General features: G+C 27.2%; 1 protein-coding gene across 3 annotated transcripts; it reads left to right on the top strand.

The window, feature by feature from the left end:
* On the top strand, positions 1–26,733 carry LOC135931942 (uncharacterized). Of its 3 annotated transcripts, none has more exons than XM_065469260.1 (6): positions 1–137; positions 188–451; positions 499–797; positions 12,375–12,519; positions 12,564–12,692; positions 26,347–26,733. In XM_065469260.1, exons 3-6 carry the CDS (start codon positions 556–558, stop codon positions 26,605–26,607), a joined length of 777 nt encoding a protein of 258 aa, XP_065325332.1. In that variant the 5' UTR covers positions 1–137; positions 188–451; positions 499–555; the 3' UTR covers positions 26,608–26,733. The 3 variants fall into 3 exon arrangements, with proteins under 3 accessions (XP_065325332.1, XP_065325333.1, XP_065325334.1); XM_065469261.1 differs by having other exon boundaries at positions 496–797; XM_065469262.1 differs by lacking the exon at positions 12,564–12,692.
* Positions 26,734–27,114: the final 381 nt, after the last annotated feature.

Below are 27,114 nucleotides of genomic sequence, written 5' to 3'. Positions count from 1 at the left end.
GTGCATAAGTTTAATTTATTATGAACCTTCAAAAACAAAATCAAACTATATATTTATTTTCGCTCATAATCGAGATGAATACTTTGATAGACCTTCAAAGCCTATATCGATGTATTCAAATTCAGATATTATCTCAGGTTTTTTAAAAAGGATTATTTTTAATATTTTTTTACTTCACTTTTTATAGGGATTGATACTACTATAGATAAAGAAGGAGGCACATGGCTTGGAATTTCTAAAAAAAATGGGAAAATAGCCACTATATTGAATATACCTACCAAGAGAAAACCTAATATTTATATAAATTTACCTGAAATCTTAAATAAAAATACTAAAAGAGGCTTTATTGTCAATGATTTTTTGGCAGATGTAGACCCCGATAAGAACAGCATTATGAAATGCGAAAAATTATTTAATGAAAAATATTATAATCAACCATTTCATCTCATAGGTACATCATCATTTCCTTATAAAATTAATTCACTTAATTTTAAGCAGCAAAATTCAGATACATCATATTATTCTGGTTTATATTACTATAATAATGAAACACATATGAAGCATTCAAAATTTATTAATCTTATGCCTGATATATATTGCTTTGGCAATTCAAAATATCCTGAAACATCCTTGCTGAAAAATAAATCAAATTCTAAACCAAAATGGTCAAAATTGCTAAGAGCTAAAAAAATATTTGAAAAGATACTTTTTAATGATTATGACATAACAACTAATTTTGGGAATAAAGATCAAATCCTTGCTTCATTAATGAATGAACTTCTTCTAGATCATCTAAAGTATACTTACATTTAAAATTTATTTTAATAATATATTATTCTTATATAAAAATAGCTATAAACCTTTAAGTATTAATATGGAAATAATTTTTTTGTGCTTTTTCTAAAAATTTGTATAATTCTCTAACATCTTTCAAATTTAAATATGATTAGTTTTTTTAACTATTACTACTTTCTAAATCAATAGTTTTTCTTTCACCCCCAGAAGATGGAGATTCAATAATATATTCATCATCTATGATTTCATTTCTAAAAATAAAAATTCTATTAAATTAAATTACCTTGAAAAATGTGAAAAAAGTAAACGATGAATGAGCTATTTTAAAGTGTTATTAAATAATCAATGCACATTAATTAAAAAGTAATTCATAGTAAACTTGTATCTTTTCCAATCTGTTTTTGCTTGGATCTGACAATCGGACCATGATGTCATACAGATAGCTAGAAGAGATCAGGTAACACTAGGTATAGTTGATATATTTTATTTTGCTTAATTAAGATTAAGCAATTCCTACTGACATTAAGTTAATATGGCACCAGAAATAAACTGGCATTGATAAGAGTTCTGTAAAATGATGATAAAATTAATATAAAAAAAGCCCATTGAGACTATAAATTTAATTTTCTAAAAGAGTCAAAAATTTAGTAAACCATTGGTAATGTTATAAAAAAAATTGGATTAAAGACCCATTTTTTAGTGGGAATAAAGCTCCCTCACTTGGTTAGATCTGAACTGTAAATCTGAAACTATGACAGCTCATCTGGTTCCCTTTTCAACAAAAAATCATTTGAAGCTGAATTGAAACTATTATCAACCTAATAGGAAAAAGTGTTGATCCATCAAAAAATCTAATTGATTTTCGATGACAATGCTAACAAACCAGATTTGGTAGGAGGAGGATATACAATTACAGATCTTCTAGACCCCTATCTACAAATATGATAATGGCAACAGTTGACAATATTTTCTCGTGAATTACCGTGATAATTAAAGGCTTTATAATTATATTTCATAGATATATGGATAGCTGGTGCAACGTACTATTTTTACTCTGTATGAAAATTACTCACTTATTTAGTGATATTGACATTTTCGATTGACTTGCATAAATTTAATATGATATTAGTTTTACATTTTAGACTGACGTGTAAATATTAAATATAATAAATTTGTGATATTGATAATTTTAACTGACATGTAAAAATTAAATATACTAAATTTAGTGTTATTGACATTTCTGACTGGCGTGTAAAAATTTAATATAAAAAATATGATATTTAAATTTTTAACTGACATGTTTTACTCCTTATAAAAATTACTTATTTAATGATATTGACATTCTTGACTGACATGTATTACTCCTTATAAAAAATACTAACTTATTTCATGATTTTACTCATTATAAAAATTATTCACTTATTTATTGACTTTATGACAATTTTTTATTCTCTTTACAAAATTTATAGATTTTTTTATAACTTGAAAAAGGTCAAAACTTAATATATAAATATCAGATATAACATCTTTAAAAAAATATCCCGATATAAATAAGATATATGATGTTAATAAGATAAGCAATGTAAATAAGATTCACGATATGAATATATGTATATATGATGTGAATAAGGTACAAAATATGAATATATATATATGATGTTATAAATAAGATATATTATGTGAATATGATATGTGATATAAATATGCGATATAAACAAGATTAAAAATTTATTATACAGTCATAATGCTTGCAATAATTTCTTAATTATATATTTACATTAAATTTTTTTATGTAAAGTTTTAATTGGTGTATAATAAGCCCATTTATAGATAGTATGAATGATAATATATGTCTGAAGCATAGTTGTCATTTATCTCCACTGCTGTTCCGAAAGTGACATTTTGGACCATGCCTGTTCTTTCCAATTAAGAGTCAACTGGTTCTCCCAGAAACCCCTCCATCAGCTCTGCCTTGTAAGTCAAGTGATAACTATTTATATGACAACAATCACAATTCGGAAAAAGAGAAGGATAATGTAGATAGTGATGAGTGTGAAGATTGCTATAAATATTGTTACATTAAAATATGCTAGCATTTAACAAGTTATATAACAAAATTAAGGTAAAGATGACAAAACTAAATGGAATAAGGAGTGTCTTCCTCCAAAAATCCAGATCTCATAACATAATTTCTTGTTTGCTGGGAGTTAAATCAGATGCAAAAAAAGGAAAATCACCTCTTGAAAGCTTTAAATTATTTATCTCAGTTCTTATTACAGTTTTAGTTATAAAATATACAAATCAAAAGATTGAGTTCATTAAAAAAAATGAAGAATCTATTCAAAATGCAAAAATGGATGAAAATGAATTTAATGCTTTGGTTGGTTTGTTAATAGCTGGTGTTTAAACCATCAAAATATAAGAGATTTATGGAATAAGGATGGATTTGGTATAAATATATTTAGATTTACCAAGATGTTATGATTGTCTAAGGATGAAAGACAAAAAAAACAACATTTATTTATTTAAATTGTTCAAAATTCATTTGTAAAGATTATATGCATACATTTTGTCATGAATGTTATTACAAAAATTACATGATATTTGATGATTAATATTTTTTTTTGATATTTTCTTTTCAAAATTTATGTAATTACCATTATTCAACATTGATTTAATAAAATATATAATAAAATTTGCATTTTTCTTTAATTTTTTTTGATGTTAATACTATAATTAACGAAAGGTCTCAAAAATTTTATATAAACAACTTTAGGAAAATTTGCATAACATTAAAATTTGACTTAAAATAGAATCTACCTTTGTAGTTACGTGAGATTTTTCCACATGTGTAGTGGTTTAATAAACATTAGTAAAACATGAATTTATGAAATATTGGAAGAATTTATTTAAACACAATTCAAAATATTTTGCTTACCAGCCAATTTTTTTATGGGTCTTGTTAATGCTAAAATGGCCAGCAAGTGAAATTGCTTCGATATTATTATCACAGCCACTGTGAACTGTTTTAATAAGTTTTATTCTTCTAGTAATGTTCATTATGACTTCACCATTGTGTGTATGGTGATATAATTTATCATTGCGCATAGTAAACCTCTCCTCTCACCATCATTTTTTGATAAACGGATGGGGTATATTTGGTACAATATGAAGTTTTTAATTTCTTTATAATCTAAAAAGGTTATATAAAATTTAAATATTTAATTTACTTCATTATTAATTGTCATTTCGGAAATAAATCATATCATATCATATTATACACTGGGGAGACATCCCACAATTAAGTGAGCACTCCACCACCCCATAGAGGGCGTCTCCAGTGCAGTGAATTTGCATTCACCGTTTGGCAGAAAATTTACCCTACTGTCTGGGTCCCGTTTAATTTGAGTGGGATGACGGGTACCACTCGTAGATAAGTTAGGATCCACAAAGTTGACAGTAATTTACCCTACTGTCAGGGTCTCGTTTAATTTGAGTGGGATGACGGGTACCACTCGTGGATAAGCCAGGATCCACATTGTAAATAATGTTTTTTATTATAAGATAAGATAGGAATATGTATTAGAAAAAAGGAGGAGGGGGGGGGGTGAAGGAGTAAAGGAAGAAGAGTTAGTTTTTATAATTTGTAATTTATTTATTTTTTGTTTTCTTTTTTTGTATTATTGGTAATAAGAGATTTTTGAGTTAAAATAATGTTAATATCATATTGATCAGGAATTTCCTGAGTATAGTTGTTTTTGAAGGTAGGCTAGGAAAGTTGTAGGAGTAGATTGTTAGATTTTAGAAATTGGCATAATATAAATTTTAAAGTAGATTGTAAGATAAATTTGAAAAAGGGGCAAAAATAAGCAGATGATATTTGGAAAATTAAAAAGCAATAAGCAGACAAGAAAATGATGAATAATAAAATATTTATGAAATTGAGTTTTAAAAGAGAATTAGTGTTAAGTTTTATTTAAGGAGGAAGTTGTAATTATATTAAATGTTGATTTATATTATTTTGTTTAAATTAAGTTAATAAGATTAATATATAAAAAATAAATTATTGAAGGAAATTAGTTGAAATGAAAGATAAATAAATGAAATTATAATGATATTTGTTAAGTTTTATAGTAGTTTAGGTAAAGAATTGGAGAAAATAAGAAAGGATTAAGTTATAATGAATTAAATGAAATAAATTTAGTAAAAGAAGAAGAGAGTTTGTTTCTTTGAATCTAGAAAAAATAAAAAATTAATGAGTAAAAGTAATAACTTGACAGAGATATATTATTGGTTGTGTATAATCCTCAGCAATTAAAAGGGGTTTCATTAGTTATCCAAACATTATCCAAGTATTTGAAAGAATTTACTAGAGTTTTGATTCAGAAGAGTAGAAGTTAGGCTTTTTCATGTCATAAAAAATGTATGTAAGCACTAAGTAAATATTTAAGGAATATAGTGTGGTTGAAAATGAAATTGTTGAATTCATGACTTATAAGCAAAACTTTAATTTATAAGCCTAAAGATAGATTAATAAAATATTATAACATATTATACACTGGGGAGATATCCCATAATTAAGTGGGTATTTCACCATCACGTAGAGGGTGTCTAGAAATAAATAGAGATAATAATAGAGGAAGGAAGGAGGTATGGAAATAAAGGAGAATAGAGAAATTTGGTTTTTTGATTAAAATTTTTTTTTTTTTTTTAAATTGTTTATTACAAATATTGATAACAGGATAAAAGTACAATATTAATAATATAATTATATATAAAAAATATGAAATAATATTTATATATATATTAATGGATTAATAAATAAAAGGAAAAATTAATCAAGAATGGCCTGATTTAGCCAAAATTTTAGATCTGATTTATTTTGAGATGTGTTGAATAAGAAGAGATTACTCACATTGTTGAGTTTTAAAATATATAGGATATGGCCATACCAAGAATTATGATATAGGTAATATTGTTTTTTGTTTTAGTGGATTTATAGTAGATTGCGTCTGAGATGGTATTATGTTGATAATGCCTGAGAGTGTGGCAGAGAAGTTCAATTTTTCTATATGTGAGAAGTCTATAGAGGGGAAAAATATTACAGGTGTTTAAAAGGTTAAAATTAGAAATAATATAAGGATATTTAATATTTAAAATGTTTCGGATTTATTTATAAAGATTTGAGTTTTATATAAATTGGATCTGGTATTGTCCCATGTTTCATTACCATATGTTAATGAAGAGAGAATGAATGATTTGAAGACTTGAATTTTAAATTTATTTGAAATAAGTTTTGAATTCCAAAATTTATTGAGGGAGTAATATTTTTTTGTTGCTTTAGAGATAGCGGATGAAATATTAGGGTTAACTGAACCCTTAGAATTTATAGTAATACCAAGATAGTTTAAAGAGTTTTTGAATTGAATAATTTTATTATTAAAAGATAAATATTGAAATTTAGGAGATGAGGATAAAATTATGGTTTTGTTGAAATTAATTTTGAGATACATACATTGAAGATTGGAGGATATTGAGTCAGAATGTGTTCAATGTAATTGAAATCTTCTGTGATAATACAAATATCATCAGCGTAACATAACCAATCAACATTGTTGAAGTTGCAAGAATTTATTAAATCACTAATTAATAAATTAAAAAAATAAGGGGAGAGGGGACAACCTTGTTTGATGCCACATTTAATTTTAAAGAAAGGGGAAGTTAAATTATTATGTTTAATGTTAATTAGGCTATTTTCATAAATGAAAATAATAATTTTAATAAAATGAGGGTTAATTTTGTATTTAAAAAGGATATGCCATAAAAATTTAAAAAGTTTTATAAAAATGGGACGATGGTCCGAAAGAAAATCAAATTCATTTGAGATGGAGAAATTTTGGATAAATGATGACCTCTTTCTGCTAGTAATAAAAAAGTCTAATTGAAAGATGAATTATTTTTGAAGAAGGTATAGTAATTGTTGTTTTTCTGTTTAAAAAAAGTGTTGATAATTTTTAAATTGAATTTATTACAGATTATCAATTTTCCATTATTATTTGTATTTTGAGATAGAGCTGCATGGCCTACAATGTTATTAGTATTTTCATTACCAATTCTCATATTAAAATCACCTCCTATTATGATAAAGTGATTAGAGTTAATCTGCTTAAGGTGACTAGTCAAAGATGATATGAAGGTAGGGTATTCAGAGGGTTTTGCTGGAGCATAAATATTTATGAGATGTATTTTTTTTCCTTTAGAATTTAGTGTTATGCTGGCAATTCTATCATTAAATGAAATTGGAGGTAAATTTAATAAAGGAGTCTTTAATAATAAATGTCTTCATTGTGATTGGTAGAAAGGTTTTTTAAAATCGATACCTTTATGATCTTTATAGATATCTCCAAAGCTTTTGATTCAATTAGTCATGAATTTTTATGGAAAATTCTTTTTAAATATAATATCAATCATCACTTTATTAAAATCATTATGTCTATCTATTAAAACAGTCTAACTAATATTAAACATAACAATCTCAGTTCCTCCTTTTTCAAGCCTAAATGTGGCATTAAACAAGGATGTCCACTTTCTCCTTATCTTTTTAATCTATTAATTAGTAATTTAATTCATAACTGTAACTTTCAAAATGTTGATTGGTTATGCTATGCTGATGTATGTATTATCACTGAAGATCTAAATTATATTAATCACATTTTATCAACAATAACTTCTAATCTACAATTAATGAATTTAAAAATCAATCGTAATAAAACCTTTTTCTATCATCCTCGCCTAAAGTTCAACATTTCTTATTTAATAACAAAATTATCAATTTCAATAACTCAATAAATTATCTTGGTATTTCAATCAATTTCAAAGGTTCAGTCAATCCAAATTTTTCATCTGCATTATCCAAAGCTACAAAAAAATTTTACTCTCTCAACAAATTTTGGCCAACCTTATTTCCAACAAATTTAAAATTCAAATATTCAAATCCTATATTCTCCCATCATTAACCTATGGAATAGAGACATGGGATAACACCAGATCCCATCTCAAAAAAACACAAACCTCTAAATAAATCCCTAAGAAATATTTTAAATATTAAATATCCTTTAATTATTTCCAATTTTAGTCTTCTTAATACTTGTAATATCCTTCCCTTATACAGACTTTTAACTTACAGAAAAATTGAACTTTTTTGCCATTCTTTAAGACATGAACATCATAGTACCATCTCAGATGCCATTTTATATAAATCATCCAAATCTAAAAATAAAAAACAATATTATCTATATCATAATTCTTGGTTTGGTCATATTTTGTACATCTTGAAAATTAACAATGTCAGCAACTTATTTCTCATTAATATCTCTCAAAACAAAACAGATCTAAAATTTTGGCTTAACCAAGCCATTCTTGATTAATTTTTTTCCCTTAACTTTTTTTCCTTTTTTCATTTATTTATCTAAACTATATTTATCCACTTATATATAATTAAATTAATATTATTGTACATTATATTATTATATTATTTATTTATTTCTTATTTTTTTTTTTATAATTGATAAAATTTAAATAAAGTTATTTAAATATCATGTGTCTAATTAAATTCAATACCTCACATCTTTTTATCTTCTTTCTTCTCTTTCCTCTTATTTTTCTCTTTTTTCTTCTCTTTCCTCTTATTTTTCTCTTTTTTCTCTTTCTTATAATAATTTCATTATTAACGGATGCCTGCTGTTCCGTGAGAGGTATCGTAATTCCTCTTAAATTAAACGGGCCTCTGTTAGTAGGGCAAATTACTGACATTTTTTTTTGTGGATGTCTGCTTATCCACGAGACGTACCGTTATTCCTCTTTAATTAAACGGGCTTTGGTAGTAGGGTAAATTACTATCAAAATTTGTGGTTCCTGGCTTCCACGAGAGGTACCGTTATTCCTCTTTAATTAAACGGACCCAGACAGTAGGGTAAATTTTCTGCCAACAATGAATGCAAATTCACTGCACTGGATACGCCCTCTATGGGGTGGTTGAGTACCTACTTAATTGTGGGATGTCTCACCAGTGTATGATAGGATAGGATAGGATCCACCTTATTTCCTAAATAACAATTGATATGAAGTTAGTAAATTAAATATTTAAATTTTATATAACTTTTTTAGATTATGAAGAAATAAAAAACTTCATATTATATAAAAAAATATCCAATTCGTTTAGCAGGCAACAACGGTGAGAAAAAATTTGCGTGTTAAAGCCTCCAAATTTAGAATACACTTTCATAAATTATTTCACCATACACACAATGGGGAAGTTATAATGAACCCTACTAGAAGAAAAGAACTCATTAAAACAGTTTACAGTGGTTGTGATAATAATATTGAAGCAATTCCACCTGCTGGCCATTTTGGTATTAACAAGACCCATAAAAAATTGGCTGATAAGTAAAATATTTTGATTGTGTTTAAATAAATTCTTCCAATATTTCACAAATTCATGTTTTTGTCCATAAGAGTTTTATTATTTGATCCACAAGAAAAAAAAATAGTATCTAATTTAACCCTCCACTACAAAGTTGGAAAAAACTCCCTTAACTACAAAGGTGGGGTCTATTTTATCCCAAATTTTGATTAGCTATATCTCAGAACATATTAAAGTTCGAGATCTAAAATTTTGAATATATATTAAGAAATTATTGAAGATAATAAATAAAAAATCTTAGATTAATAGTTACTTCTAAAATAAAGTTTTGCAAATTTTCCTAAAGTTGCTGAAATAAAATTTTTTTGAGACCTTTTAATTATAGTGTTATCACCAAAAAATTTAAAAAATGCAAATTTTATTATATATTTTTATTAATTCAATGTTGAATAATGATAATTACATAAATTTTATAAAAAAAATATCAAATATCAAAATATTAATCATCAAAATATCATGTAAATTTTTACAATAACATCACGACAAAATGTATTCATATGATCTTTACAAATAAATTTTGAACAATTTGAAGAAATAAAGGTTGTTCTTTGTCTACCCTTGGGCAATCGTAGAATCTTCCTTTTTTATTTGATGTAGTAGGTTTTTCATCAGTAATATTGAGAACACCCCCAATGTTGTTATTATAATGAGAATTCTCATATCTTTTGTTCATATATGGATTAATGAGCTCTATTGTTAATAATTTTATAAATTTATATCTTTTCATGTTCAATTTATTTAGCTTTATAAAAGATGAGTGCATTTATTATGGATATATATACCATTGTATAAAAAATGCTAAAGGGCCATCTATTCGATTTTCTCAATATAAAATATATGGAGCATAGTTATCAATTACATCAACTCCAGTTTTTGTTAAATTATAAAATGTTATAAAAGAGAAAAGAGATACTTTCTTTCTTAGGTTTTTTTAAGTCACCAGTTGATGCATCAATTTTTTTTATCATAATGTAGTGTTCTTAATGTAGTGTAGAAAGCAGCACTACATTTTTATACTTTTTAGGTATGTATGAAACTAGAGTTGTATTTTAAATACAAATAAACTTTGGTTTATAACTCTTTTTTTTATCAAAAAATAAAGCAGGTATCTGTTTTTTATAGTTATTACTAAGGTTAAGAAATGAGAATTTAACAAATGATTGGCTAATTCATAGCTTGTAAACCAATTGTCAGTTTTAATATTTCTATTAGTCCTTGAAATTTTTTGAATAAATCTTTCAACTATTTCAAATGGTTTATTTGGCAATTTATAAGGTCCTTCTGGCTGATTACCAGCATATAATTCTGTTTTTAATGTATAAAAAGTCCTAGAATCCAATAGAGCATAGATTTTAAGACCATATTTTGATGGCTTATTTGGCATATATTGCCTGAATGGATACTTGCACTTAAATGCAGGAAGCATTTCATCAATAGTAACATATTGTCCAACAGTATAAGAATTATTGCAATTATCATTAAAAATTTCTCTAATATGTGTTGCTTTATCATTTGCTTTCCTTGTATCACTTGTATTCATATTGTCAAATCTTAGAACTTTCAATAGAAATTGGAATCTATTTATATTCATGCTATATCTAAATGTATTACCAAATCCATCCTTATTCTGTAAATCTCTTATATTTTGATAGTTTGATTTATAAACAACACCGGCTATCGTTAGCAAATCAACCAGAGCATTAAATTCATTTTCATCCATTTTAGTATGCTAAATAGAGTCATCTTTTTGAAGAGCAATCTTTTGATTTGTGTTTTTTAAAATTAAATCTGTAATAATTGTTGAGGTATTTTTGCATGTGATTTAACCCCTGGCAAACAAGAAATTATATTATGGGATCTAGTTCTTTGTTGAGGAAGGCATTCCTTATTCCATTTTATTTTACAATCTTTACCTTAATTTTTTTATATAACTTATTAAAAGATAGCATATTTTACTGTAACTGTAACAATATTTATAATTATCTTCACACTCTTCACTATTTATATTATCTTCCTCTGTTTCCGAATTGTGATTACTGTCATATAAATAATCATCACTTGACTCACAATCTACTTCACCTATATAAAATGTTATAAATATTAAACAGAAAATACTTCCAAACTTGACGATACTAAATTTTCCATATGCTCGTTTTATAGTATTTAGCTCCACAAGAAAAAAAAATAGTATAAAATTTTGGGTCACAAATATAAAAATGAAAAATTTTAAATTCGAATATATTGGATTCAGTCCATAAGAATTTTTTTTTGGCTTTACAACTTTGTATATTAGTTTGTAATATACAATAATATATATTAATTAAAAAAATTTGGATAAAAAAAATTTCGTAAGTAACTACCCCTAGCTCAACAAATTGCAAATATTTTAAAAAATATCAAATCACTTATCTTGAAATTTGGTAGATATATTCCTTTTAACAAAATATTAAACTACTATAAAAACTAGGTCAAAATTTCTTAAGGCTTTTTTTATTACCAAGATTATAAAAGCCGTGGGGTATTATTAACCCCACTTTTGTAGTGATAGGTAAAAATAAAAATTTCAATATTATATTTTAGCTTCTCGTGGCCAAATATGAAAGATCATGTAGTAAAATTTATTAATTCTTGTGACACTTGTCGAAGGTGTAATACAAGATTTGATAAAACTACCAATGAGTTACAATCAAAACCTGTTAGAGCAAAGGTAGTAAAATCTATTATATAAAAATCATTGATTTGTTAAATTTTTTATAGTTTTAGTCATTTTAACTGTATATACTTTATATTTATACTTATTAATGTGGTATGACACATATATGTGTCAAAGTCAATATCATTATATTTAATTTTTACACGTCGATCAAAAATGTCAATATCACTAAATTTATTATATTTAATATTTAAACGTCAGTCAAAAATATCAATATCACTAAAAAATATAATAATAAATGTATTCACGTCAATCTTAAATGCCAATATCATTAAATAAGTAAGTAATTTTTAGTCAATATTAAGGGGGCAAATGATTGATTCGATTACTATTTTGACGTAGCTTCTATATTTTTTTTAAATGTTGTGTTTATAAAAAAAATAGGTGTCCAGATCCCGTTTTCGAAAAAGAATTATCGGAGGAATACAATTTTACCGCGAAAGAAATTAGCTCAAAATCCGCCATCTTTGTCCAGCCTTTCATTAACGATTATATAATACCTGATGAGGGTGCTAAAAACGTAGGCAAGGTAATTTACTATTTTATTTATTTGTTTTTTTTATTAAAAAGAAGATTGTAAACAATTATATGCCATTTTATCGTTGCCGTGATTGGATGTCACTCCTGATCAGCCGTTTTAATCTGGTTTGGGATGGGAACAATTTGCCTCCATATTCGTTTATCCTAAGTGATGTAGGGTGTGTAAGTTGCGTTTAATGGAATATAAAATAAAAATAATGAATTGCTTGGAAGGGGGTCCACATAAGTGTCTCATGTAAACCCTCCTAGTGATTAGGTGACACTTGACTATGGTTGACATTTTGAACAGCACTCATCAAATTCTTTTTAATTTGATTATTTTATTTTTTTTTAATTTAAAGCATCACGTAATGGTAGAATTTTTGATTAGGTAGATTATTTTCATTGATTCGCCAAAATATCCTATATTGAAATGGTTTTTTACTATTTTTACTTACGGTAGGTTTTTATTTCCTTTTATTTTTTTTTCACGCAACATACATCAATTAAAAATTACAAAATAAAACATATCATAATCATTTTATTTCTTTTGCTTCCATTATATATTCACCAAAGACCTGCAAGCCGGCCCGGCCGTATTTTAAATTTTTTAAATATACCCGGGCCAGGCCTAAAAAAATTTTTTTTAAACATATCCGGGCAGGGCCTAAAAATTTTTTTTTAAATATATCCGGGCCGGGCCTAAGATTTTTAAACCCGGGCCGGGCCTTAATATTTTTTATAAAAAATTTTACATTATGAGTTATTGGTTATAAGATTATATTATATTATAGTTATGATTAATATAATATTGGGTGATGGTTAACACTACCTAACACCCACAGATCGATCTAATTATTAATTTCCTGAAAGATACCGGAAAACTCCATTTTAAATTACTTACCTAGAAGTTAGACTTAGAACAGTTGTGTTAGAAGAATAGTTTAGAAGTGGATATATCCCATAAACAGATTTAAGTAATAAAAAATTCTATTTTGCTAATAATTTTATCTTATTGTAAAATTAAATTTAAACATTGATAAAATTTTCAGAATAAATGATTTCAAAATTTAAATTATTCTCTTAAAATAAAAATGTACATTGATATTTTTTAGCTTCATGTATTAGTTTATAAAATCTATTTCAAATTAGATTGAATCTTTTTGTAAATAATATAAAATTTTAATAACATATTTTTTCTTATAACTATAATATTCAGTTTAAATTTATTATAATAAATAAATATAATAATTTCAATCTACATTATTTAATAAATATTGATATTAGATATTTATAATCAATGTAAGATATAAATAATTAATTAATATTTATTATCATTAGAATTAGTGATACTCAATCAATTTTAAGCATTCAAGAAGCTAAAGTAAAAATTAATATTAAATATAAATCTTATAATTCATATCTAAATTTTTAGAATATTTCCAAAACAATCAATAAAAGGAATATCATGGCACAAAACACTAATGATATAATTGACAAAATTAAAAATAATATTTATTCTTTTAAAAATACTAATAATACTTTAAAATCTGATATTTGGACTAAATTTAAAATAATCATAGATAATAATAATAAAAAAAATATTGGCTATGTGCAATGCATAAATTGTTCAAATTTATTATCTTATAATTATAACCATGGTACATCACATTTAAAAAGACATAAATGTGATGGTAAATCCATGAAAATTAATAATTTTTTTTTACACCTGAAAAACCCACTTATAAATGTAATATGAAATATTTAAAACAAAAATTTATAGATCATTCCTTAACACTTTGCGCAAAAGATATTAGACCTTTCGAAATGATAGCTGGGAATGGGTTTCTTGAATTCAGCCAGGCTCTAGTCGATGTTGGGGCAACATAGGTAAAATAGATATCAACTCATTAATTTCACATCCCACCACTCTATCACGCCACCTTAAAGAAAAATGTAATAAAATAAGAACCATTTTGGTTGATACTATTGCCCCAGTAATCAAGAATCGATTTATGGCTGCTTCCACTGATATATGGTGCGATGACCATAAAAAGAACTCGTTTATAACAGTTAACATGCACTATATATTAGATGACTGGAAGTTAGTGAAGAGAAACCTATTTACCGCTAAATTTAAAGAAGTGTCTAAGACTAGCCAAGTAGTTAAGGATGAACTATTAAAAAATTTTCATAATTTTAGTTTTAACAATAACGATTTTATTAATATAATTTTTGTTACAGACCAAGGTAAAAATATTATAAAAGCATTGGAGTTAAATGAACGATTAAATTGTTCTTGTCATTTATTAAATACAATTTTAAGAAATTCATTTAACTCCAAATATTTGGAAAGTAATGCCCCATTAATAAAATCAACAATAGATAATACTAAAATATTAGTGGGGCATTTAAAACAAAGTAATAAATGCCAGCATTTAAAAGCCCTTTATCAAGATATAGAAGTCCGCTGGAACTCTAAATACAATATGCTCAATTCTGTTTATTCTCAAAATGAAGAAATTAAAAAAGTTCTTCTAGAACATGGGGGATCGGAAAAGTATTATATTATAGACTTTCCGATCCTTCAGGATCTAGTCAACATTCTTGAGAATTTTAACAGAGCTATTGTTGAGTTACAGTCGGACTCTTGTACTCTTTTTAAAGTGGTAATATGGTATTATGAACTTCTTGAAGTTTGTAATACCTTTCAAAGCGAAAAAAGAGAAATAAAATTGATATTACTTAATATAAAGCATTTTTTAATTGAAAAATTTGTTTTACACAAGTATCATTTTATTTCTCTTTTTCTCTGTCCCAAATTCAAACAATTACGTATGTTGTCAGGGACAGATCGCAAGATGACGGAAAACTATATAAAAGATTATATTAAATCACAAGAGGCTCAGGAAGTAAATGAAATACCATCGACCAGTCAAATTACGACTGTTGTTAAACAAACTGAATCGTTTTATGACAAATGGGGCGATGGTAATTCTGGTAATATGTCAATACCCGATGATGAATATTATAATTACATAAATAAAAAAATAGATGAAACATTTAAGGTGGATAATTTGTTAGAGTGGTGGGCTTCTCATCAAAGCGAATTCCCAATTTTAGCAAAATTGGCAAAACGGGTATTGGCTATTCCTGCTTCAAGTGCAAGCTGTGAGCGGAATTTTTCCACTACTGGAAGAATTCTTGAAGAAAGAAGAAGTAATCTTCAACCTGAAAAGGTAGATATGCTTCTCTTTCTTCATGATAATTTGTGAATTTTTAATATCTTTCTTGAGTATAGGGTTTCGTCAATCATGCTGGTTTTTTACTTTGCAAACTGTCAAATATTTATTGCATTTATTATATTTTACCTTGAGTCATGAAAGTTTTTTCTTATTTTTTTTTACAATATATTATATAATACAATTATCTTCTTTTGTTAAAATTTATATTATAAAATAAATTATATTAATATTGTGCAATTTGATTATATTTTCAAAATACTATTTATTATACATGCATTTTTTTAAATAGCGATTTATTTTTACTTTATAAATTAAATACAATATATTATATTCTCAAAATATTTTCCATTTTTATAAATTATATATTAGTTTTATTATTTTTATATGCAATATAAAATATAGTATATGCTCAAAATATTATTACCATTTTTATGAATATTAGTTTTATTTTTATAAATGCAATATAAAATATAGTATATGCTCAAAATATCCATTTTTATAAATAACAGTTTTATAATTTTTATAAATTTAATATAATATTCTCAAAATATTAGCTTATTACATGTATTTTTTAAATAAAAATTAAAAATCACAAATAGAATCTTTTATATTCAAAAATATTATTTGCACAAATTTTTTATAGTATCAATTTGTAATTAAATATCTGAATAAAATATGAAATATACTTATATCCGGGCCGGGCCTTAAATTTTAAATTCCGGGCCGGGCCTTAAAAATTTTTTTAAAAAAATATCAGCTCTGCAGGTTTCTGATATTCACTTTCTACCCCATCATCGTTATTCATCACAAAACAAAAATAAAAATAATAATAAATAATTTTTTTCCTTTTCGATAAAAAAAAACATAATAATAATAATTCTTTCCTTTTCGATAAAAAAAAAATAATAATAAATAATAAACTTTCATAATGTTCCTCAATAATGTTCCTCGTTATTTCTTTCATAATATTCCTCGTTAATGTTCCTCGATATTGTTCCTCGACACGCCCCCTTTCAACAGACTCGATCCTCCAACTACTCCTCCCAGAGGCTACCCCCCTCCGACTCCTCCACCACGATATCCAGCCATTCTCCCAGCTCCTCTACATCATCCAACACCGCCACCAGGTCTTGCCATTCTTCAGTTACTTCTACTCCTGTACTATCTCCTACCTGTTCTGATTCCGCGGTCCTATCTCCCCCCGTAATACCATTCAGTCCCTCACTCTCATCCGTAAGATCAATTATCGGCCATATCTTTGGTTCCTCGCTAGCTGCCGGCTCGATCCGCTTCCCTCCTTCTGATCTCCTTGTTCCCCTGACTTCGGCGACCGGTCTAGATTCGTCGCTCGTTTCCCGGATTTCGGCGCCCTGTCCGTATTCCTCGCTCGTTCCTTGCTCCTGCTCCGTGCTTTGCCCTAAAACGACTGCTATCTGCCGCGTAGGCACTTCCTCTACCGTTGGGCGCTTTAGGTGAATAATCAAATGAATCCTAATCACGCTCTGAGTTTGTCCAGAAGCTCGATTTACGGGAACTATGAAATAGTATTCAGGATGCGATCCCGAGGGACAGGGCGAGGGAGTAGGGGGAATGGACGGAGAAGCGGGCGCAGTACAATGAGACGAGTGAGGGACGATAGACGGTGTTATTGGTGTCAAGAGCGAGGGCATATTCAATATAGCTGCCCCTGGAATTGGCAGAGGACGGGGGGAAATAGATGCGCCCAACGGTAGAGGAAGTGCCTACGCGGCAGATAGCAGTCGTTTTGGGGCAAAGCACGGAGCAGGAGCAAGGAACGAGCGAGGAATACGGACAGGGCGCCGAAATCCGGGAAACGAGCGACGAATCTAGACCGGTCGCCGAAGTCAGGGGAACAAGGAGATCAGAAGGAGGGAAGCGGATCGAGCCGGCAGCTAGCGAGGAACCAAAGATATGGCCGATAATTGATCTTACGGATGAGAGTGAGGGACAGAATGGTATTACGGGGGGAGATAGGACCGCGGAATCAGAACAGGTAGGAGATAGTACAGGAGTAGAAGTAACTGAAGAATGGCAAGACCTGGTGGCGGTGTTGGATGATGTAGAGGAGCTGGGAGAATGGCTGGATATCGTGGTGGAGGAGTCGGAGTGGGGTAGCCTCTGGGAGGAGTAGTTGGAGGATCGAGTCTGTTGAAAGGGGGCGTGTCGAGGAACAATATCGAGGAACATTAACGAGGAATATTATGAAAGAAATAACGAGGAACATTATTGAGGAACATTATGAAAGTTTATTATTTATTATTATTATTATTGTTTTTTTATCGAAAAGGAAAGAATTATTATTATTATGTTTTTTTTTATCGAAAAGGAAAAAAATTATTTATTATTATTTTTATTTTTGTTTTGTGATGAATAACGATGATGGGGTAGAAAGTGAATATCAGAAACCTGCAGAGGTACCATTTGCACGGCCCGGCCCGGTTTTAAAATTTTTAGTCCCGGCCCGGCCCTGATATTTTTTTAAAATTTTTTACGGCCCGGCCCGGAATTTAAAATTTAAGGCCCAGCCCGGATATAAGTATATTTCATATTTTATTCAGATATTTAATTACAAATTGATACTATAAAAAATTTGTGCAAATAATATTTTTGAATATAAAAGATTCTATTTGTGATTTTTAATTTTTATTTAAAAAATACATGTAAAAAGCTAATATTTTGAGAATATTATATTAAATTTATAAAAATTATAAAACTGTTATTTATAAAAATGGATATTTTGAGCATATACTATATTTTATATTGCATTTATAAAAATAAAACTAATATTCATAAAAATGGTAATAATATTTTGAGCATATACTATATTTTATATTGCATTTAAAAATAATAAAACTAATATATAATTTATAAAAATGGAAAATATTTTGAGAATATAATATATTGTATTTAATTTATAAAGTAAAAATAAATCGCTATTTAAAAAAATGCATGTATAATAAATAGTATTTTGAAAATATAATCAAATTGCACAATATTAATATAATTTATTTTATAATATAAATTTTAACAAAAGAAGATAATTGTATTATATAATATATTGTAAAAAAAAATAAGAAAAAACTTTCATGACTCAAGGTAAAATATAATAAATGCAATAAATATTTGACAGTTTGCAAAGTAAAAAACCAGCATGATTGACGAAACCCTATACTCAAGAAAGATATTAAAAATTCACAAATTATCATGAAGAAAGAGAAGCATATCTACCTTTTCAGGTTGAAGATTACTTCTTCTTTCTTCAAGAATTCTTCCAGTAGTGGAAAAATTCCGCTCACAGCTTGCACTTGAAGCAGGAATAGCCAATACCCGTTTTGCCAATTTTGCTAAAATTGGGAATTCGCTTTGATGAGAAGCCCACCACTCTAACAAATTATCCACCTTAAATGTTTCATCTATTTTTTTATTTATGTAATTATAATATTCATCATCGGGTATTGACATATTACCAGAATTACCATCGCCCCATTTGTCATAAAACGATTCAGTTTGTTTAACAACAGTCGTAATTTGACTGGTCGATGGTATTTCATTTACTTCCTGAGCCTCTTGTGATTTAATATAATCTTTTATATAGTTTTCCGTCATCTTGCGATCTGTCCCTGACAACATACGTAATTGTTTGAATTTGGGACAGAGAAAAAGAGAAATAAAATGATACTTGTGTAAAACAAATTTTTCAATTAAAAAATGCTTTATATTAAGTAATATCAATTTTATTTCTCTTTTTTCGCTTTGAAAGGTATTACAAACTTCAAGAAGTTCATAATACCATATTACCACTTTAAAAAGAGTACAAGAGTCCGACTGTAACTCAACAATAGCTCTGTTAAAATTCTCAAGAATGTTGACTAGATCCTGAAGGATCGGAAAGTCTATAATATAATACTTTTCCGATCCCCCATGTTCTAGAAGAACTTTTTTAATTTCTTCATTTTGAGAATAAACAGAATTGAGCATATTGTATTTAGAGTTCCAGCGGACTTCTATATCTTGATAAAGGGCTTTTAAATGCTGGCATTTATTACTTTGTTTTAAATGCCCCACTAATATTTTAGTATTATCTATTGTTGATTTTATTAATGGGGCATTACTTTCCAAATATTTGGAGTTAAATGAATTTCTTAAAATTGTATTTAATAAATGACAAGAACAATTTAATCGTTCATTTAACTCCAATGCTTTTATAATATTTTTACCTTGGTCTGTAACAAAAATTATATTAATAAAATCGTTATTGTTAAAACTAAAATTATGAAAATTTTTTAATAGTTCATCCTTAACTACTTGGCTAGTCTTAGACACTTCTTTAAATTTAGCGGTAAATAGGTTTCTCTTCACTAACTTCCAGTCATCTAATATATAGTGCATGTTAACTGTTATAAACGAGTTCTTTTTATGGTCATCGCACCATATATCAGTGGAAGCAGCCATAAATCGATTCTTGATTACTGGGGCAATAGTATCAACCAAAATGGTTCTTATTTTATTACATTTTTCTTTAAGGTGGCGTGATAGAGTGGTGGGATGTGAAATTAATGAGTTGATATCTATTTTACCTATGTTGCCCCAACATCGACTAGAGCCTGGCTGAATTCAAGAAACCCATTCCCAGCTATCATTTCGAAAGGTCTAATATCTTTTGCGCAAAGTGTTAAGGAATGATCTATAAATTTTTGTTTTAAATATTTCATATTACATTTATAAGTGGGTTTTTCAGGTGTAAAAAAAAATTATTAATTTTCATGGATTTACCATCACATTTATGTCTTTTTAAATGTGATGTACCATGGTTATAATTATAAGATAATAAATTTGAACAATTTATGCATTGCACATAGCCAATATTTTTTTTATTATTATTATCTATGATTATTTTAAATTTAGTCCAAATATCAGATTTTAAAGTATTATTAGTATTTTTAAAAGAATAAATATTATTTTTAATTTTGTCAATTATATCATTAGTGTTTTGTGCCATGATATTCCTTTTATTGATTGTTTTGGAAATATTCTAAAAATTTAGATATGAATTATAAGATTTATATTTAATATTAATTTTTACTTTAGCTTCTTGAATGCTTAAAATTGATTGAGTATCACTAATTCTAATGATAATAAATATTAATTAATTATTTATATCTTACATTGATTATAAATATCTAATATCAATATTTATTAAATAATGTAGATTGAAATTATTATATTTATTTATTATAATAAATTTAAACTGAATATTATAGTTATAAGAAAAAGTATGTTATTAAAATTTTATATTATTTACAAAAAGATTCAATCTAATTTGAAATAGATTTTATAAACTAATACATGAAGCTAAAAAATATCAATGTACATTTTTATTTTAAGAGAATAATTTAAATTTTGAAATCATTTATTCTGAAAATTTTATCAATGTTTAAATTTAATTTTACAATAAGATAAAATTATTAGCAAAATAGAATTTTTTATTACTTAAATCTGTTTATGGGATATATCCACTTCTAAACTATTCTTCTAACACAACTGTTCTAAGTCTAACTTCTAGGTAAGTAATTTAAAATGGAGTTTTCCGGTATCTTTCAGGAAATTAATAATTAGATCGATCTGTGGGTGTTAGGTAGTGTTAACCATCACCCAATATTATATTAATCATAACTATAATATAATATAATCTTATAACCAATAACTCATAATGTAAAATTTTTTATAAAAAATATTAAGGCCCGGCCCGGGTTTAAAAATCTTAGGCCCGGCCCGGATATATTTAAAAAAAAATTTTTAGGCCCTGCCCGGATATATTTAAAAAAAATTTTATTAGGCCTGGCCCGGGTATCTTTAAAAAATTTAAAATACGGCCGGGCCGGGCTTGCAGGTCTTTGGTGAATATATAATGGAAGCAAAAGAAATAAAATGATTATGATATGTTTTATTTTGTAATTTTTAATTGATGTATGTTGCGTGAAAAAAAAATAAAAGGAAATAAAAACCTACCGTAAGTAAAAATAGAAAAAAACAAAATATATTTATATATATATAAAACAAAAAAGGATAATAGTAAAAAACCATTTCAATATAGGAGAATTAAGACGATTTAAATAGTATATTTCAATTTGATATTATAGATTGGTGGTCTAAGCTTAAATAAAATATTTTAACAATTCTAATAAATTTTGCTAAATAATTTGTATGATTTAAAACCATAAGGATATAATTTTATTATAAATATATTTTTTTTAAACAATTACCCGAGTTGCGACATTATTTTATTGCCATATTTTTAAATTGTTCATTTAAAACTACGAAATATTTTATACAATGTGAACGGTAAAACTTGATTTTTTTTTCTTCTTCTATTAATTAAAATGTGAAGAGTTATGAAATAAGTTAAATTATATAAGCCTTATTATATTGATCTTTTTAAAAACTATATTATAAAATATTAGGGGATTAATTGACACCGCCAAATCGACACTGGGCTTGACAAGGGGTGGCAACAAATCGGGATAATGAAGAAGTACAAGCCACTATTTAGGAGAAAAAAGCCCTATATAAAATATGGTACAAATTTAAAAACCAAGATGACAGGATAAAATCAAGAGATAAGCTACAAAGGCGGTAGCTAGGGCCAAAGCAATGGCATATGATGACATGTATGAAGAACTTCATACTAAAGAAGGGCAAAATAAAGTGTAAAGATTAGTCAAATAGCGAGAAAAGATTTCTAGGGATATAAACGGAGCTCCGAAAGTAATCAAAACTATAGATTGTAAATTGATAATAAAGGGAAAAGAAATAATGAATAGATGGAAAGAATATTTTCAGTAGCTTCTCAACTTTAATGAACACTCCCCATGTCAAAACCTTATACAACCAATAATAGAACAAGAAATAATCATATGCCTCAAGCATATTAAAAACAATAAAATTAGGGGTCCAGATGATATTCCAATAGAAAGCCTTAAAGCACTAGGAGATGATTGAATACATCTCACAAATCTGTACAATAAAATATTGGGAAATGAAGAGATACCTCAAAAATGGAGGCAGAGCTAATCGAAATAGAAAAGACTCAGTTTGGCTTTATGCCTGGAAGATCAACGACTGATGCAATCCACGCAATTAGACAAATGAGCGAAAAATACAGGGAAAGAACAAAAAGTTACACAAGGTTTTTTTCAATCTAGAAAAGGCCTTCTATAAAATCCCAAGAAAACTTATCTGGTGGGCGCTACGCCACAAAAAGGTTCCAGAAAAATATTTAAGAATAATACAGGATATGTACATGGGCCATACAACAATGATCCGTAGCACAACTGGAACTGATTTCACAATAACCGAGGATGTTCATCAAGGATCGGTCTACTTCTCTTCATAACAGTATAGATGTATTATCACAGTCTATACAGCAAACAGTCCCTTGGAATATTATATTTGCAAATGATATTGTGATATGCCAAATCCAAAGATGAAATGGAAGAAAGATTAGTGAGTTGGATAAATATCCTAGAAAAGCACGGACTGAAAGTAAACAGAGAAAAGAGGGAGCATATAGTGATAGGAGTAGATGAAACAGAAAGCATTGATATAAATGAATGGCAGATACGGCAATTGAAAGCTGCAAATTTTGGGCTCAACTATACAAACAAACGGCACAATAGAGAAAGAAATAAAGAGTAAAATTAATCAAGGGTTGTTAAAGTGGAGTTATCTGGAGTGCTTTTTGACAAAAGAATCCCACACAAATTGATGAGAAAAACGTACAGTATCATAGTACAAACAACTATTCCATATAGTTCGGAAACATGGTCAACTAAAGAATCAGACGAGAGAAGTCTACAAACAAGGGGGATGAGAATGCCGAGGATAATTGCTGGGTTATCAAGAAAGGATAAGGTGCGAAATATAAGTATACTAGGAAGTTAGTGTCTATTAAGACTAACATAATGGCGAAGAGACTTAGGTGGTGTGGGCACACAATGAGAAGGCCTATACACTATATAGGAAATAAGGTTGAGAGAAGTGATAGGCGTACTTAAAAAAGGAAGGCCAAAACTTCAATGGGGCCATAAAGTTGCAGTATAAATTAGATAAAAGAGATAACATGGATAACATAAAGTGGAGAGAGATATTGAAGGAGCTTACCATCAGAAAAGGTGAAAGCTAAAGAAAAGAAAAAAAATTAAGGAAAATGGTATAAGGGTCATAAAAACATTGTAATAAGTGTAATATATTAATGGACTAATATTAATAATTTGCTCGATTTTATATATTTGGTTTCAAAATTAATTTTTTTTATCGAAATTTTAAAATTAGTAGATGGATCATTTATTGAAGCTTGTTGATAATGATATTTTTTTTATAATAAATTATATTTTTTGTAATATTTTGATCTTTTATATGAAGAAGGTATCATTATTGGAGATTATTACAATTATGATATGGAATGACTTTACATTTAAAGAAAAGTGTAATAAAAATTACCATATAGCACATCTAATCAAAAGTGTATTTAATTTACAATTTATATGTAAAATATAATTAAAACCAATAACTTTTATTAAGAAAAATATATATAAATATTAATTATGAAAAATATAATTAAAACCACCTTTGCCATATCCCACAAAAATCTGTTATATTGAGTCAAAAACTTATATGAATTTTTGAAATATTGTTGCGAAATGGCTTAATGACAAAACAAAGTCAAATGGATCAGCCCGATAGATACCATAAATAATACATGTGGTAAATGAATTCAGTTACAATACAACGAAAAACAAAATAGCGAAAAATTGGGAATTTCGCTGATATTTCCTAGAAAGTTTTTATAGTAAATTTCAAAATTGATATTGATATTGCTAAAATTAACTTTTTTTTATAAAAAATCTCTAAAAATGGACGAAATATCTCTTTTTCACTGTTTAGTTCTTCCGCTATATCGGACTCTTACCGTTGTAACTATTTTCTTTCCAAATTTAAATGACAGTATTCCATAAATATGTTTTTACAAATTTAAGAATATCACGTGAAAACATTTTAAATAATAGAACAATATATTACATAGTATGTGCTATGGGAAAAAATATATTCTTTGTTTTTTAGGGTTTTTTTGTCTATTTTTACCACGAAAGCAAAAACTGTATTCCGATTCATTTAAAACAGTTGTATCACTTAAGTTGAACATAGACCACTATAATACTCGCACGACGAGATGTGGATTGTCATTAGTGACATATTCTTAAATTTTTTACTAAAAATGGAAGAGGACCGCCATATTTAAAAACAAAATAAGTAAACTTCATTTTGTTAATAGAATCGTCATTTATGATAATGTAATTATTTTTTTAGTGGGTCTTTAATTGAATGACCATTAAGGGTAAAAATATGGTCATTTTTCAAAAAATCTGAACCCTTGATATCTCAAAAAAATATAAGCTAGTTGGGATGCTAACACATGACTTTGTTTGCATCAAAAATGGTTATACCCAGATTCCAAGGTGTTCTTCGAAAATGACATTTTTTTGATTGATTTCACATGGAATGATCCTATTTTTAAAGGATGAGAGAGAGAGTGGAGACCGAAGATTTAATGAATTTAAATGACTGAATAAAAAAAATTAGTTAAAAAATAATCTCTAATTCAATTAATACATGGAAGATTCTCTTAAAAGTATATATATTAGTGTCATAAACTGTCAATAATAAGATTTTCGCAAATATATTATTTAACCATTAGATGTCAATCAAAGATTGTTAAATTTTGATTGGGCATAATGATATAAGGATTATTTATTATTATTAATAATAGATACATTATTTTAATTATAAAAAATATAACCACTATGTGTTTTTAACGTATATTATTTCGTTTCCAATTTATTAAGAAACTAGCAGTATAATAAATAAAGTGAGTATTATTAAAATAATTAGGTTTTACTTGATTGTGAATGTAATTTTACTAATATTTTAATGATTGATAGCTGTCAATACTTAGAATGGTAGATCCTATAATATCATGATGACGTATATTTATATTTTTTAGAAATAATGACACAAATAACAATTGTTAAATTTTTAATAATAAAAACAAAATTTTTTTCTATTGTGTATTACCATCTTGGGACAAAATTTATATATATACTTTTTTTAAAATATATATAATTTAAATATTCCAAAATCCGAGTTGGATCCGTAACCAATCCCGCGAACCCGAACCGAACGCATTTCAACCGAACCCGGCTAAAATTTTTACCGGGTTCACAACCCTGATTAATGACAATATTTTAATTGTTGAAATATCAAATATTTTCTTTTTATTTTTAAAAAAAAATATTGATATAATATAATGTCGATTAATTTAAATAAAAATAAAATAATGACCACAAATGACAACTTCTCTAAAATTTTAATAATAAAAGCAAAAAGAAAATTACATATTGAAATATTTATTGTACCATTTTGGGAACCTAATATATACCTTATATATATATATATGAAGAAACATTTTTGTTACTATATTTTAAAAATTTTTATTAATTTTTTTAAAACAAAAGGAGAAGAATTCCGACTCAGATTTTGGAAAGTTAGGAAGAGTTTATGGAACACGATGTAGGACGGTTATTTTGGTAGATAAAAACGGTAACGTTGATATAAGAGAGGCTTCGCTCAAGCCCGAATATTTACGCCGATTTGGACAAGTTAAAATTGACTGGCAAACGGGAATCAACTCGGAACAGGAATTTGATGGCGAACAATATTCGTACAACGAAGCCGATTGGGTAGTTACTAACGTTAGCTTTAAAATTGGCGAATAAATTGTAAGTGGGGGTCCTTATATACGGGCATCTTCTTTATCTAGATTCTGCGCTGTCACTCATTCAAACATGATCGAATATAAATTATAAAATACATATACTTGTTATTTGTTCGAGCCATGATATAATGTATGTTGTAAAGTGTATAGAGAATATATATAATTTTCTAATTAAAAAAAAATTTAATGATTATATTTTTTTTCGTAGATATGCAACTATTCAGAAATAGGGTTTTTAAAATAGCCCGTCGAGTCGATTCTTAAAAACGACCACTAAAATTTTTAGCCATAATAATATATGTAGGTTTGGAGATTTCGATCATAGATGACAGAAAGGTTTGGACCTCTATTTGCCAAATCTCGAGACTTTACACAATGTTATTTTGGCTAAATTCTGAATCGGGCTTTTTAACAATTTTACTTTAGGAGGTGCCAATTTCAGGGCCCGTTCTATCTATTTGTAAGCACGACTTTTATTAGAAATACTTTTTTTTTGTCCCCGGTCTGG

Source organism: Gordionus sp. m RMFG-2023, chromosome 1, assembly GCF_954871325.1.
Source record: "Gordionus sp. m RMFG-2023 chromosome 1, tfGorSpeb1-WG-v2, whole genome shotgun sequence".
Classification (NCBI taxonomy): domain Eukaryota; kingdom Metazoa; phylum Nematomorpha; class Gordioida; order Chordodea; family Parachordodidae; genus Gordionus; species Gordionus sp. m RMFG-2023.
The sequence above is the reverse complement of the archived record's forward strand: the minus strand, read 5'-3'. Positions and strand labels throughout refer to the sequence as shown.

Excerpts from the sequence above, each read along its gene's own strand:
- LOC135931942 (XM_065469260.1), top strand. The coding sequence starts at position 556 with ATGAAGCATTCAAAATTTATTAATCTTATGCCTGATATATATTGCTTT. Across the intron at positions 12,520-12,563 it reads GTGCTAAAAACGTAGGCAAG|ATTGTAAACAATTATATGCC; the intron begins GTAATTTACTAT and ends ATTAAAAAGAAG. Across the intron at positions 12,693-26,346 it reads TCCTAAGTGATGTAGGGTGT|GAGAAGAATTCCGACTCAGA; the intron begins GTAAGTTGCGTT and ends TTAAAACAAAAG.